A 16,632-nucleotide genomic window follows, 5' to 3' on the forward strand; every position below is an offset into this window, starting at 1 on the left:
CTCATGTTCAACTTCTTGTTCACTATCACCTACAGATCCTTTCCTGTAATGTTGCTTTCTGTGCACTTGGTCCCTGGCCTATACGGGAGCAAGAGGTTATTCACTTCTAGCTGCAGGACTTGTCACTGGCTTTAGCTCAACTTCATGAAGCTCCAATCAGCCCATTTCTCTAACCTGCCCAAGTACCTCAGGAGCAGGTCATCTCATGATGCCCTCCATTATGGTATTATCTACAAACCTACTGTACCTGCATTGCAATCAATTTTTGGCCCTTAAATCCTGAGGAAAATCTGTAGTAGACACCATCAGTGAGAGTTTGCACTGTTGATCACAATCCTGCAAGCCATGAAGTCCAGCCAACTTTCCAACCATCTTATTATCCTCTTATTCAGTCCACAGCTCACTGTTTGGTCTGAAAGAGACTGCTCCAAAGTCCAGTTAAACAACATTCATGGTGTTTCCCTCATCTACAGAGGCAGTCAGCTCATTGTAGAGAGCAATTAAGGTTGATCAGGTGCAATCTGAGTTTGGTAAATCCATGCTGGCTGTTTCCAGTCACCTTGTCCTTCATGTGCCTGGAAATGGTTTCCATGATGTTAGTTATGCTCTATAATTTTCTGTAGAAGAGAGAATAGGCTGATGTGCCCAGAGTCTCTTTCTTGCCCTTTCTGAAGAAGGCCATGACATTTTCCTTTTCCAGTTTTCAGAAACTTTGTATGTTTGACCTTTCAGTAGCCTCACAGCAATATTGGTCAACCCCCTCGGACATAACACATCTGGGACAACACATTCCCTTGAATTTAAGTGTTATTCTGGCATTCCTCTTCAGTGTTTCTTTGACAGACAAACTTTGCTGCTAAGCTCAAGAACTTGGAAAGTCAAATTTTACCACCAAAAAACAAGGCAGAAAAGGGAGTGCTTTGCCTTTTCTCTGTCCTTTGTCATTGGGTCTGCTGCCCTACTGAGCAGTTGGTCCACTTTTCTTTTGCTGCCAATGTATTTGATTTTGCCCTGTCCATCCCTCACTAGTTTCAACTCTTGCTAAGCTTTTTCTAGTTCCATCCCTACACACTCGGTGCATCTGTAACAAACCTTTTTAAGTATCTTTCATGTATGCCTAACTTCCTAACTTGCCTAACCATCTAGCACTTGATTTTGCCCTTGGATCATGTAATCTTTCAATTTTCTCTGTTACCTAATGCCTACTACTATGTACAAATTTATCCAAATCAGCTATGAAACATGGAGAGAAATTCTGTGTTGTTGTTGTTGGTTTTGTGGGTGTTTTTTTTTTGTTTGTTTTGTTTTTTAACTTAGTAATTTAAGTGGTCGTACATTCCACATATACCTTCTATTAGAATTGCCCTTTTTCTGTTCTTCACTGAAATGTTTTACCCACAAAAATATTTAAATCAGGGATGCGGTCCAGTTTGAAATAAAATCACTCTATATCCGCTTTGGAGTGAACTAAATCTGCTCCCTAACTATATCGACTTGATTCCATTAGCTATAACTGGAACTTAGACACCTACCACAGACATCAGCACCTATAGAAACATATCTACCATTGGGTGTTTTAAACAGGAAGCACTCAAGATGTCATTTCTTCTTTCTTTAGAAAATGTATGTGCACTAGATCGGAAACTGTAAAATTATTTTAATAAAAGCACAACCTCATGGAATTAAATCTCTCAGAACCTCTTATATTAGATAGGCATACATTATTAGAAATTCATAGATGTTAAATTAGGTACAGAAGAGTTGTTATATCACTTCTTAAATGCAAAATGAACACATTGAAACTACTGTCATCAGGAAAAAAGTAATTAAAAAGTAATAAAAGTCTTCACATAAAGGCTATGAAGTTCAAATAAAATGTATTCCCTACTTCCCAAAAGGGGAAGAAAAGGATTTTCCATGTACATGAAAATGTCATATCAGTAGGCAGGAATTAACACCACTCATTATGTCTTACACATTTAACATAAGAAGATGTCAAAATATTTTATCTTGAAGTAATAAAAATGATTAGGATGTGTACTCTGATTGGAAGTGGCCAACAGAAAAATCCCATAGCGGAAGGGAATTCTGCAGCTGTGGAACTTGTGTATATGCCATTTCCCCAGCCAAGCAGGCTAACCTTGCTGGAGGAAAGGGAGTGAAACTGTACTCTGAACAATATTGTCTCTTAGGGATTATATACCCGTAGCATGAATTAAAACAGTTTATAGAATGCTTCAGCTAGTGCTATTGTCAGGGCAATAAAAAATGGCCTATAGAGCTATAAGGAGAAGAGAATTTAGCTGTAGAATTTTTAAAACATGGATATGTTCTTCTTGGTCACCAGTGCAGTTACTGTAAAATGATTGTCCTAAAAGCATCTGCATTTGCTCATCATAACATTTCCAACCTTGACAAGTCACAAGATAGCAGACCTTTCAGATTACATCATTCTTCGTTGTTCTATTTCATTTATTTCCCCTCTTAGTTCTCGTAACACATCACCACTTAAAATTAGTAAAGTCATTTAAAAATGTATAATGCAGCATTCATTCTATTGAATCACCTACATTCTATTGAATCATCTACTAACATCATCGATGAGGGAAAAGGGGGAAAACAAAATGGGGTGCAAAATACATTTTTATGGTCCACCAAATATTTAGACATTCACCACCTCCTAAAGAATTGCTTTAGTAATATTCTTTTTAGATACTTCAGCTTTTCTTTCTCCTTCCCACTCCCCAATTTCTCCTTAAACTGTTTGTAAATTTTTTCTTATTAGTCTTCCCTGGCCCCATCGTAATCTCCATCAGTCTTCCCAGCACTACTACATCCCATATCATTCTCTCTATGGGCAGATATGACCACAGTAGATTTTACAGTATATCTACAGTTCTCAATCTTATGTATTTATTTATTTTTTACATTTGGTCCAACAGTTTTTAGAAAATCAGTAGAACGTAAACTTTAACAGCACTCAGGAAATAAGATGTGAAATGAAAAGTGAGAACTTTATGCACAGAGATTGACTAGAGAGCTGTGAATCCAGGGTCATGTTGAGCTCTAAGTGAAACTTCATCACATAAACTTTGTGAATTGACTTGCCCTTAACAATAAGATTTCTACCAGATGTCCTGAAAACTGTCCATATTGCTATCTTTACTTATTGTAAATATTTCAAAGTGGTGAAGAAATTTCAGGAACTTTGTAGATAAAGCCTAGTCTAAACTTTGATTGAAAACATTTATTAGAAATAAGAATAAAAATAAGTCTAAGAAAGGTAGAAAATAACAAAATTAAGGTTACATTATAGCAGAAGCCTGTACATTTGAAAGGGCAACCACGCAGAATCAAGGCAGCAATCAACTATCATTGAACACTATATACTGAACACCATAAATTAAGCGCTGTAGCGGTCATTAATTTGCATTTCATACTGAAAGACAAAAGGAAGAAAAAATGAAATCTGTCTCCAAAAGACTTGAATTTCTTACTTTGACAGGACAAAGAAGGTAATTTGGGAATCTGGAAATGCTGGTTTGTGCTTGGGACACCAGTGCAAAAACTAGTATGTATTAATTAAAAGAAGTGTAACTAAAATTAGAAATAAGCATAGACTAAATGAATGCCCCATTGACCTATATGTAACAAATACTTGTCAGTTTGCTATCAGCACTGGTAACCTGGAATAAATACCTTTCGACATAGAAGCAAGACTAAAACTGAACTCAGAAGTATGTGAGCCCAGGAACCTGCTACAGCAAGCCTCATATAATAGAATCTCTATAAAAATCAACCAAAGAATTTTTTTTCTCTTCCTTCAAACAATGTTATGTGCAATGAAGAACAGAACTAGTGCCTCTATTTTTGTTGATAAGGGATCCTTTTGTTATTTAAATTAAAATGTGAAAAAGGCTGTTAATCTTTTAACTAAAGCTTTGTAAAATATTTTAATTTTAACATACTTTTTTCTCTACAAGCTGTTCTTAAGTGCGATCTGATTTGTCACAGGAAGTTGAGTGAATCGCAGGGCTCTGCACAAGGATAGAAGTAGATTCGTGTGGTTCTCAGCATGCACCAGGGCCATCAGGCTAAACCGTGGCTTTGCTGCGAGCAAGACACTGCTCTGAGAAACAGATGAGGAAACAGATTGCGACTCGCAGACTGACAATCTGCTTGCTGGGTTTCTTATACTTTAGAGAAGAAATATCTTGGGCCAGGCATATATGTGGCGTATCTGCACTAAGTAAGGATGAGCAAAGAATGGAGCCATTCCCCGCCGCCGCCTGCCAAGTGGAGAAGGGGAAAAAACAGCTCCATGCGGGCTGCTCCGCCCGCCCATGCTGTGTAATGGCAGGAGCCAACAAAGAGCAAAAATGGGCCAACTCACCCTTCCCTACTGCTCTATGCCAGTTCACATAGTAATTCATAATCTGTCCCTTAGTCCTGCAAAACATCCAAAGCTCCTTTAAAATGCAGAGTTTAAAAAGACTACACATTAGTATTTAATCAAGAACTAACCATTTTTATTTAGGCTATAACATACTAGTTGGGCAAAAAGGATTGTACGTGACTGCATATGGCAAAATGATATAAGGTCTCTGAGATCTATGAAAACTTTAAAGTTGTTTCTTTGTTTGTTTGTTTGTTTTACCAAAACAGTTTGAAAGAAACTAAGCCTGTCTCTACCTAGTACTGAAAAGCCTGTTGGTCAATAAAACGGTGTTATGTGTATGTGTATAGTCAAAGACAGAAAAAAGAAAAAAGAAAAAAAAAAAAAAAACAAACAAACTAGTTTTGTTAGAAGCACTTTAATACTTTTACTTAATGTATTAAGTCATTTTGTGTACATTTAATGTCTTGTGATACTGAATGACAGATTGTTAGAGGGACAAAAATCGAAAATTCCTCCTATTTATTTTCAATCAAATCCCTAAAAAACTTTTTTTTGAAGAAGAATTTTGAAACATAGTTAATATATTAATCCAGGACAATTCCAGGAAGTGGAATCTCAGAGGAAAGAGAGAAAAGAAAATTACCTTACTTTTTGGCCTTCTAAACTCTGAACAGTTTCTGAGGTGTCTCAAAATATCCTTGTTTCATAGTTAAAGAACAGATCCCAGCCCTGCACTACTGAGCTGATTTGGAAACTGTAGCCCACACAGAGGTGTGTAATGCAACCTCAGATGTCCTAGAGTGGAATCTAGCTGCATCTCCAACGGGCACGATTCTTCGTTAAGTCCATCAGTCCGTGCAGATGACTCAGAAACCCACGCACATCCAAAGCAAGTGCAACCAAACAGGTAGGTTTAAGCAACTAAATAACCCTGTCATCTGTTCCCTGAGGATTATACTTGAAGTAGTATGCTACCATGCCTTATGTTAACTTTTGCATCTGAGGAATTTACCCTCACTGTGCAATCTTTACATTCCAGAGCAAAGAACAAAGATTGAGATAAGGGGCCACAAACTGACCTGGGGTCTTGCAGCACATCTCCTGAAGTGCAGGAAGCTATACCTTCCACACAGTCAAACACAACAGGTTGGTTGTCATTCCTTCAGATAAACTAATTAGGGCATGAAGTCTTACACAGCAGCCATTATAGATATCTGGGTGCCTATGACCTCTTAATTAAGCATATACCATTTTTATGCACTTTGCATGTACTGTGATTAAAGCACGTGTTAAGTCCTCACAGGAACTCATTCTTATACCTGGATGTGTGCTTAACTAGCCTTGCTGAACTGTGTTGTTTCCTGAACTGCCATAATTTAGTATAATGATTTTTAAGTTAGAAGCCTGCCCTTTAAACATCAGATAATTTACTACACAATTAGCATCAATGAATATGTTCAACTATAAAATAACCATGCAGAGGCTTGCCCTGTTTTTCCCTCAAGTGCCATAAAAGGTGCTGAGTCAGAAAAAAAGTTATAAAAATGTAAATAGAAGATCAGAGTTCAGGTAGTTTGTTCCTCGTTTCAGATAACAATCAATGTGCATCTGTCAATTCATTAATATTAAATTTCATTCAGAAGGTACATAATTCCTGCAAAGCAAATTTCCACAAAGAAAGGCACAAGGCCATGAAAGGTTCAGCCACATCAACTGAGTTTTGTTCTTAGAAGAAAGGGAAGATAACTCCTATTTAGACCAACACATCAGGCACGGTGTTTGTCCACTTGCATGCTGAAAGACTTGAACTCTCACAGTCTAATGCTAGGAACAGCATTGCCAGAAGGAGAAACAAACAGTAATGTGTGCCTTTCTGGGGCACCATTTTAGGAACTCAGTGACAACTATGGTGAAATGCTAGAAGACACTGTCAAACACAATATCTCCTAAAGAGTCTACAAAAAAGAAGAAAAATGTGTCCCTATATTTTTTGCCTATCACTTTCTCTTCATTATAACTTTCAAAAGCACTTCTGCAAAAGCAGTTTTCAGTCTAATAAACCGTATGCAAAAAACACAAGCACAGCTACTTTTAAAGCTACTGCAATCTGTTTTCTATTAAAAAATCTTCAGATCCCCCCCCATCCTCAAGTTCTAACTTTTATATTGTGCTCCTCTAAAACTTGTTATTTTCAGTAAGCACTGTTCTCCTAAAGAGGATCTAGGTGTTAGTACAACTCCCTTTCAATACCTTCTGTTTCCATGTATCCTGTACCAAGACACAATCCTACCTCTTTGACTTAATCTTGCATGTCATTCTGGAGCTAATCTACGGTTACTGGCATCAGCTCAGTCATATAACTTCTCCAACAAAGGTACACTAAAATACCTAGCACATATAACTCTTTCTGGAAAGCATGTTCAGTAGCTATATAGTAGCTGCTTCTTTGAGCATTTCTGGTGAAGTCAATGAAATTGTTAAGATTCCCTCTAAACAGCAAATGTTTACACACCTAACCACTACTGACTTCTTTTTAAATGTATGGAATCAGCTTCTTTGAGATATGAAACATTTTAGCAACTGTGTGCTAAATATTTGCTTTTGATTTTTGAAGTTATGTTTACAGAAGCCATAAAAATCCTTTATACCACTACAAAGAAACAGCATAAATAAAACAGTGTGTGTTTTACTTTACTCTACTTCTTTTTTAAGTTGAGTGCCCTTCCAGAAAAAAAAAATGCAGTTGAGTTTACAATGTGAAATGCCTCGATTTTGCGTGGCAAACGATTAGTACCATGACACATCTGTATATACAAAACACATGGTTAATGGGTTCTGTATACACAAAATGAAACACTTGTTTAATAAAAAGTGAAAAACACAAGCAAAGATGTTCCCTCTGGATATACAGAACTTGTGATATACAACATGAAAGTAGCAGTGCAAGAACATAGCACAGGTGCTAGCCCTGAAGAAACTCACTACACAAATCACGCGGTAGAACTGGATTATAAATGGCTAATCACTGTACTAAAGTGAACTTCCCTCTGTTATTACCAAAAATGGTCATCACATTTTTAAAAAGCCTTATATTTTAAGTTAAACCAATTATCTGGCATATCCCCTGCTAAGCACCATATGCAACTACAGCACAAAAAGCAGTTGCACGCTGTGTTTTGATTTTGGTCAATGGGCTAGTAATTAAACAATAGTTCAATAAGTAATTGAACTGGAGCACCACAGAAGTTTGGTAAACTACGAATATGTGGACTGTTGTTGTTTACAGCACTAAAAACATCCTCAAAATAAAAAGGCTTTATAATAGAATTTATGCAACTATAATCTGGACAGTTACACGAAATATCTTCTGATAGGGAATACTGATATAATATAAATATAGTGATTAGGATGTACTGGCAATAGAATCAAAAATACATTTGTATTTAAGCGGTTTCCATTTCTCCAGGCCTTTTCCTCCTTTCACAAATAAATAAATAACTAGACTTAACAATCGATTCAAGTTCTAGGTCAACAGTGTGTCTGTTCATTTTGTCGTCTCCTGCTACAGCTAGTGTAGTATTCACCACTAGCACTGGGCTGCGTGCTGCAGACCTTCTCTCTGAATACTGCCAAATGTCATAAATGCCTGAGATCACGCTCTTGGGAGCGTGATGAAACTTCGCACCAGAGCCATGCTGTAAATTGTCTGAGACATGACACGGTTCAAGTTAAGTCCTTCCACCAGCACGGCCAGTAACCCAGTTTCACTCCGCTAAATCCAGGTACCTTGAAAGTAATCCTGCTATTACCTAACCTGCTCCCTAAGTTTGACGCCCCTGTCTGGCTCGATGATCTCTCAGAGGAAAGATTCCCCGTCTTTGTTGTGTAGGCTCATTACTATGGCATGCCTAATTTCTTCTGCAAGTGAGGGTAGCAACTACGGGTGAGGGGGGAAGCTACGGCTTTCCACACCGAATTCTCCACACGCAACGCCTTTTCTGTGATTAACCCGTGATTAAAAGTAGTAATTTGGAGATGAAATACCAAAGACGAGCGGTCGATACACCGTGCATGTTAGCCCGGCCATAGACATACAAGTTCTGCACCGCCGCTGGTAACAGAATGAACAAGTACCTCACTGACGCATTGAAGGCAAGAAATTCAGAACCGCCGTGTTAATAAAATGCCTGCCTGCGACTTTAAACACAGACACTCTCGTACTCGGCTAGAGAGTGAACCATTTATTGTCACTGCCAGGATACAGGGGTGGGAATGGAGATGAGAGGGGCGATGGTGATGGTGAGGAAGAGGAGGTGAATACCCCAGCGCCTGACGGGGAATGGTGCCCCTACCTCAGCAAGCTGGATAAGGGAATAGCTCCAGATCCACTGCCCAGGATCCCTCCTTTCCTCCCAGACAGGAGTTTCTCCACCAGAGCCACATTCCCCGTGCGAGCAGCCTCCAGCAGCTCCTGGTCCTTGCCCATGGCCAGGGACCGGGGGCGGCCCCCGCTCTCCACAGCGCGGCTCCGCTCCCCCCACAGCCCTGCCTCGGCGCGGCGCGGAGATTCCTGCAGTCCCCTCCACACCAGCGGGAGCAGCGGCGGGAGGGAGGGAGGGAGGGAGGGAGGGAGAGAAGGAGAAGGAGGAGGAGGAGGAGAATCACCTCCTCCCGCTTTCACTGGATCGCTCCTGGGTGGAGTGCGGGAGGGAAGGAAGGAGGGAGGGGGGCGGCTCTTCATCCGCCTCGCTCCCTCCCCGGGCACCCCGGCCTGCAGGGGCAGCCTCGGCCCCCCGCAACCGAGGCGGTCCCGGGGTGCGGTGGTGCGGGTGGGGGGGGGCAGCGCCCTGACGGGGGGCGGCGGGGCGGGCCGGGGGGGGCGGTTGCTGGGGAGACGCTCCCGGGGGCTGCTCCCTCCCGCCCCGCCCTCCGCCCGCCCCGCCCAACGGCGGGCTCCGGCCCTTGGCAGCCGTTAGGGCTGCGCCGCCATCGGGCCCGGGAGGGGAGGGATGGAGCGGGGAGAGGGCCGGGGTCCGTCAGCCGCAGGGGTGCCCCCGGGGAGCTCCGGGGAGGTGGCGCCGCCTGGCGCTGCGCAAGGGGAAAGGGAGGGAGGGAGGGAGGGAAAGCGGGGAGGGGCCGCTGGCAGGGCGGGGGGCGAGGCGGTGCCGTGAGGGGACGTGAGGGGAGGCGGCCGGCATCGCGGGGCTTCATTCGTGGGGTGGGCAGGAGGGCAGAGCCGGGCCCCGTGGGGGTGAGGAGCAGCGCTGAGGTGTCGGCTCGGCGAGCGGGGCTGCCGGCGGCGGTCAGTCAGGTGCGAGGGGCGAGCGGTGTGTCCCGGTATCCGTGGGGTCTGTCAGCCCGCCCCTCGTTCTGGGACGGGTTTGGGACCCGCAGCCTCGTCAGTTGCATGGCTTTCTGGCACAGAATGGATCGCACTCACAGCTTTTGGTTTGACAAGCTAAGCTGGCCAGCCCATGAGCACATCCGTGTTTAATGCACAGCTTGATGCTGTGCGTACACAGAAAGTCCCATTACAGCCCCATGGCCCTGTTTAAGTTTAGCACTTTGTGTAGGTAGCGCCAGAGGTACAACAGGCAAAGAAGTGAAGACCCCATGCTGTTCCCCCACTGAGTTCAACGGCATTCTCCCATTAACTGTACTCGCAAGATGTAAAACACAGCAATGGCAAAATGGCATTGTGGCAGGCAGGATTTTAATGTTATGTTTTCAGAGTGAGTGTTAATTACTTCAGTTCTATAGTACCTTCAAGTCAATGGAAGGATCTGTGTTGATTTCACAAATAATTGGCTTTAGTCCTTCTCAGCAACAGTTTAACAGTTGTTTTCATGCTTTTTTTTTTTTTTTTTACCTGATTAAACTAACTTAATCTCTCAAATAGAAATATATATATATATATATCATCATGGAGACCTATCTTTCCAATATAGTTGTCCACAGCAACAAAACGACAGAAAATATATTTTATATAGTTTGGCATTTTCAGAATATGAAACTGTCTTCTGCAATCTTGTCAACAGGACGCATAATTGAGCACTGACATAAAATTATTAGGTACAGAGACTCTATAACTATGGCCTTTCTGATTGAAACAGTCTGATATAAATAGCAATTGTAAGGTCTGATTCTGTGATCACAAGTGTTTCATTAAAGTTTGTTTTTGAATAAATAAATGCATAATCACATGAGTTTGGATTTACGGTTTAAGCCCTTAGTCACAGCAGAGTCCCAGTGGAAAACCAACGTAAAGCTGAAGTAAAAAGTTCTGTATCTTGCTAACAGCCACTTGAATTCATTAGTTAGTTCCAAAAAGGCTGGTCATAAACTAAGAATACTCCAATTTCTGTTCTGAAGGTTCGCAATGCCCTTTGTAGGCGTAGCCATGATTTTCCTTTATTTCTGCCTTGGATTTGATTTTGTATACAGTTTCATGCATCACCTGATAAATACCTTCTCACATGTATCTTCTGTATATGTGGCTTGGATAAGCTTCTTGATGTTTGCTGAGAGCCTGAAGAGGTGCCAGTATTCTGTGAAGAGCTAACTGTAAGGCAGGGGTATGTGCGTAAACCTGCACAGTAGTGAATAATTACATTAGAAGCAGGATACTAGGGAAAACTCAGTTTTTAAAGAATTTGGATTGTTTATGTGGTTGGATCAGCAGATGGCAAATATGACTCAGTATAAACGTTACATAATTCTTCTTGGGAAAATAAAATCTCAAGACTGTGCTCTAATTGAAAAGATCATCCAGAAAGCAGTGGAAGAACAGTATGGAGAATCAGGATAGAAATATCAATGGAGCAGATGCATGCAGTAGCCAGCAAATTCAGGAAGGTTTTATGAATGTAGCAAGGCTCAAAACATACCCCAGTAAACCCATCAGCCCAACAAAACGGCAAATTCCAAACAGAAGGTTTGGTTTAATTAGCAAGTGGAGCAGAAAACAGTTATTCTACCAATCTGAAAAAATAAAAATGAATTTAAGCATCACTATTTAATGGAAAGGTTAAGCATGGATAAATTCTAGAGGCTACTGAAGCCAAGAGTTCAGAACATGGGTTGGTCTGTATCCAGAGATGAAATCAGTAGTGGACTGTAGCAAGAAAAAAAAAAAAAAAAAAAAAAAAAAAAAGGTAGAGATTGAGTTGAATGTAAATGGTTGAACCTGTTAGGTGGACTCCTTTTTGTTTTTAAATGTCTTACGTTCGTTGTTCCTGGTAATACCAGTATGACACTGTGAACAGTATTCACCATCACACATATCCCAAATATGATAAATAGGCATGGAATGATGAAACATCTTTATGACTTGCAGTAGTTAGAAATGAGAAAGATAATTTGTAAAACAGCCAAAAGATCTTTCAAAAGCTTATGGCTTCTGAGCAGTGCCGTTCTATACCACAGCAGAATTCTGATTTTATGATTTTAGTATTTGCGAAGACATTTCAAGTTATGACCACTGCAGCTGTCAGTGCTTAAGTGGCATCACACCTTCAATCTTAAAAATTCTCTTAACACAACATATGCCTTACCTTCTGTTTTCTTCCATTTTCTAAAATACCACAGAAAGCAGTTAGCCTACCTAGAAATTCTTTAATAGGTTTGTTATTTGAAAGGGCTGGGATTGACTGTAATAAGCAGAGACTTTCCTTAATGTTTTTACAATGCTACTACCACATGGCTTTGTTCTCATTTCAGGGTGACAACTTCTTGATTTCATCTTCCTGCAGTCTCCCATTCATACAGCAAATTAAATGGGTGCTTTCTAAAATTCTCTGTCTTTCTCTATTTTCAAGCGGGAGCAGAGAAGAGATATGAAAAACTGAGTTGCAAATATTGGAAAAAAAAAAAAAAAAAAAAAAAGAGTGTGGTATTAAAAATAGCTGTGTAGAATTGCAAATGTTAACATCATATTTCAGGACTGCCTGTTGTTAATTCTCTTGTGTAAGGATGAGAAGGTCTTAGATCCCTATACAAATTTTGATGGATGTTCTAAGAGAAAGCTCAAAATGCTGGAATAAGACATCAGATCAATTTGACAATAAAAAACAAATGCGTATCAAATAAGCCCAATTATTTTTATTGCATGCCCACAGACTGGGGGCAAGAGCTGCAAAAGTACCCTAGAGGAATGGGTATTTTTCATACACCATCTAGGTGGCAAGGCTCTTTTAGGTTTGATATTGTCTGTTAGTCTTTCTTTACAGGACATACACTGTGTTAAAACCGTGAATGCCAAGCAACATTTCTGTGTGTGTTGCTCATCTAACAGATATCTAAACATCAGGCTTGGGGGTTAAGTCCAAAGCTGGGGTTCTGGGAGCACGTCTGAGCTCTTGGGGCCAGGTGCAGATGCATGTTGTGTCCCAGTTCCCTGTCAGGGTGGAACCAAGATGCACATCTGCCTTCTTCTGACAGCCCCGCAAAAGTATGGGCTTCAGATTAGACATCTGGGACACAATATTTATATCCTGCTTGGTTCGGGTTGCACCACTGAAAGGTGAGAAGGACTTACATACTCTTCCCCTGGAAAAGAAAACAATGGAAACAGAGGGTACTAAACACAACTTAAAAGGAATATAAAAACTCTAAGGTGCTGTGGTTCCAAAAGGGAGCACGAACACTGGGACTCATCAGATCAAGGAGCAGCTGAAGTAACACATAAGACATGTTGATGACTTGGCCACAACAGTCTACACAATTCTGACTAGATCATATTTTCTGTAAACAGTTATTTGCTTTGAGGCATGTTGTTGTTGTCATTGTGTAAATTTGTAATGGAAAAGATCGTGCAAGGAGATGGTCCCTTTCTTAGTGACTGTGCACAGCTGTGAGATGCTGTCTGAGCACTTGCACTGATCCCACTGCATCGCTCTCTTGGGGTTGGGAACACACTGGAGAAGAGCAAGAAATTAAACCATTGTACTGTCACCCAGGCACTGACCCGCAGAATCATCCAAACGTGGCATGGGAAGCGTGCCGCTTTCCCCAGCGGGCTGTGATATCCCACTGCCTGAAAGTCGAAGGGGTGCACAGACTGCAGGTTGTGTCTGCCCCGGAGAGCTGAGCCTCCAGGAAGCAGCGCTGGGATAGCTCTGACAGTAAGTCAATGCCTGCCGTGCCCTTGCCAGCACAATTGCAATGTTGCTGGGATGGTAACTGCTAAGATTAACTGGCATATCTATACATTTCTTTACATGTATTTGTTGTGTGACAGCAGGTGGGATTAGCAGTATAATTATTCATCCAATCCTTCTGCTCTGATGTAGGTTTCCATCAGTTTGCTATCAAAATATGCCTAAGACTGTTCTTCATGCTTTAGAGAGAAATGCAGAATGAAATGTGAATACAAGTAGGTAAGAGCAGCATGCTGATTAGATGCCCCAAACCAGCGTATGCTGACAGTTACAATACAGTACTAAAGCTCTGCCTGTAAAGCTTGCTGAAATAAAAATAGCTCATTTCTACCTTTGATACACTGCAACCTCTTTCAGACTTGAAAATATTTCTCCCTTCTTGTCTTTTAAGATATGTATAGCATTGCCAACACATCAGATTTTGACTTCTTGAAAGATTATAAATCTCTGATGAAGCAAGCTAGCAATGAGAGACAGAGACTGGAAGTACAGGCAGATGTTAAAAGTGTGTGCAAATATTATCCCTGGCCCTTGAACAGGAGTATACGGGGGGGCTGGTGCACTCTAAGGCAATAGCATAGCTAGAGGTATTCTGACAATGATCTCCATTCTCTTTGTGGCTCTACTAATAGTAATTAGTATATAGGAATATGTAGTAAATCACTCAAGAGTAACAGAAATGACCGGGGAAGTTGTAGATGCCCCATCCCTAGAAGTGGTCAAGGCCAGGCTGGATGGGGCTTTGGGCAACCTGGTCTGGTGGGAGGTGTCCCTGCTCACAGCAGGGGGTTGGAACTGGGTAATCCTTAAGGTCCCTTCCAACCCAAACCATTCTGTGATTCTATAAATGGCTGAGCAAACACTAGCTCATCATACATCCTTCATGCATAGTTATGCTCGTGGGTACACATTTTGATGACCAATAAGGCAGAATGTGTTTGAAATTCCAGCTGAGCTTCTCCACAACACGCAGCTTCTGACCTCACTGGTCCAAAAGTGGAAATGAATCATGCACATAGAAGAAAATACATTAAATTTAGTTAATGATCTAGGAAGACCTGGAACTGTCCATAAGTATTTAAAATGTATAAATGTCAGACTGAGAGATGGGAAATAATAGGTTGATACAACTGATAGTTGTATACATAATGATAAACATTTGAAAGGAGAAATACAAAGTTATACAAGTTATTGTTAATGTTGCAGTGGAAATTAACATGGAATCAAATTAACACATTTTTTCTTTTTCCCTCAAAAATCAAATGGACATGGGACTGTCAAATACACAAGAACAATCTTCCACTAATTTTCTTACTAGCTGTAATTTACCAAATCTTTGCAGTTTCTAATTTTGATAGTTATCCTTAACAGAAATGATGCAGCAAGCTAACTTTGTACTGGGCTCTTGGGTTTGGCTACTTGTTGTTGTTGGTTTTTTTGTTTGTTTGTTTTAAATGAACATAACTATTTGCGATGAAAGAAATTTTTGTCATTTTAACTTCTTCTGGCCCTTCTTCACAGGCCAATTCCAAAAAATCAACTGGTGTTACAGTGCCATAAGAAGAGGATTTTTTAAAACATATCAGTAAATAAAAACAGCTTGCCTGGACCAGATTAATTTCCCAAAGAGTCTGATGGAACCTCAAATCTAAAGCTCATGCAATGAAAAACTTCAAGGTGCAAACTATTGTATAAATTGGCCTCGGTGTTAGAAAAGAGGAAGATAGTGAATGTGATACTAGTAACTTCCAAAGGGCTTGAAGAGGGGTTTGGAGAACCAGGGTCTGATTCCCGTGCCTGGCAAACAGGTAATATCTGGTTACATACTGTGATGAAGATCCAGTACAGCTTTTCGAAAAGCTAGTCATGTCTTGCTCATCTATTGGAGTTCTTTGAAGGAGTCAAAGAGCATACAGAAAATGGCAATTCAATCAATACATTGTATTTGGCTTTCTAAAAAGCCAGTTTTCACAGTGGTGAGAGGTTGTCGGGACAGTCCTGCAGATGTCTCCCCTAGGACTTGCACTGCCCAACAAACTCATAGTTTCAGAAGAGAGTATAAAGTACCATAGTTAGCTAGCAAACGAACTGCAGATTAAAATTGCTTTTATAAAACTGAGTATGAAACGTGACATCATGTCATTGTTCTAGTAGAAAGCAAATAGGAATTGGAATTCAACATTGACAAAAGAAAGTAATAATTTCTCTGTTGTAATGTAAGAGGGAGATTTTTGATTCCCCTTTTTAGAGTTCCAAAACTGCTCTTGCATCTCCAGAATTTCAAATTGTTGTGGGATGCCAGCTGAGCATGCCAATTTAATGCTACATGGTAATTAAAATGGCAAATAAAATTGTTGTGAATTATTAGGAAAGGAATTAAACATCATTATGGCAACCTATAAAACCATTGTGTTAGATCTGTCTCAAAAAGATTTTATCAGAAGCAGGACACACTAAAGGATGAGAGGTATAACCAGATGTACAGTACAGCCTTTGCGTAGCCTAAATAGACTAAGCCACCGTAGCTTTAAAAAGGTTGATCAAGGAGAGGTATAATAGCAGCATATAAAATCTCAGGTGGTACAGAAAAGGAAAAAATATAAAACCAGTAACCATTACTTTTTCCTAAACAAGAACTAGGGAAACAGTGAAAAATTCAGGGGACAGGCTTAAAACACATTAATGTATTTGTTTCATTCAAACATTTCAATTTAGAATAGGCTTAGGGTTGCTTTGCATTATGCTCGACTGCATACACTTTTATTCTGATAAATCACCTTTTAGCACAGAGTGATGCATGCACACCGGTGCTAACACAGCACAAGCAATAGCTGTGTAAGCTTTGCTCATCATCTTGCTAACATATCTGTCATGACTGAGGATACTGCCCTGCGTAGGAATGAGGCTTAATGTCTTATGGAAATTTAAATACACAGAGTATTGCTTACTATATTTTTGTACAGTATATATATACAACTGCAAAGTCATTCTGATGTTAAGGCTGCTTCCTATCTGCCCAGAACAGTTAATACCAACTTTGACAAGAGATGATGATTTTGGGAAGCCAATACTTCA

General features: G+C 40.5%; 1 protein-coding gene across 5 annotated transcripts in view; it reads right to left on the bottom strand.

Moving 5' to 3' along the window:
• ANKS1B (ankyrin repeat and sterile alpha motif domain containing 1B) overlaps positions 1 to 8,981 on the bottom strand; it is a 435,613-nt gene extending 426,632 nt beyond the window's left edge. For 2 of the 5 annotated variants that reach the window (XM_084506034.1, XM_084506032.1), the window contains exon 1: positions 8,752 to 8,980. In XM_084506034.1, the coding sequence (XP_084362160.1) occupies positions 8,752 to 8,885 (134 nt within the window). In that variant the 5' untranslated portion in view covers positions 8,886 to 8,980. Of the gene's footprint in view, positions 1 to 8,751 lie in introns of all 5 variants that reach the window. The other 3 variants (XM_084506033.1, XM_084506031.1, XM_084506036.1) reach the window with 3 other exon arrangements.
• Positions 8,982 to 16,632: the final 7,651 nt, after the last annotated feature.

The sequence above is a fragment of the Aythya ferina genome (assembly GCF_964211825.1).
Source record: "Aythya ferina genome assembly, chromosome: 1".
Taxonomy (NCBI): Eukaryota; Metazoa; Chordata; class Aves; order Anseriformes; family Anatidae; genus Aythya; species Aythya ferina.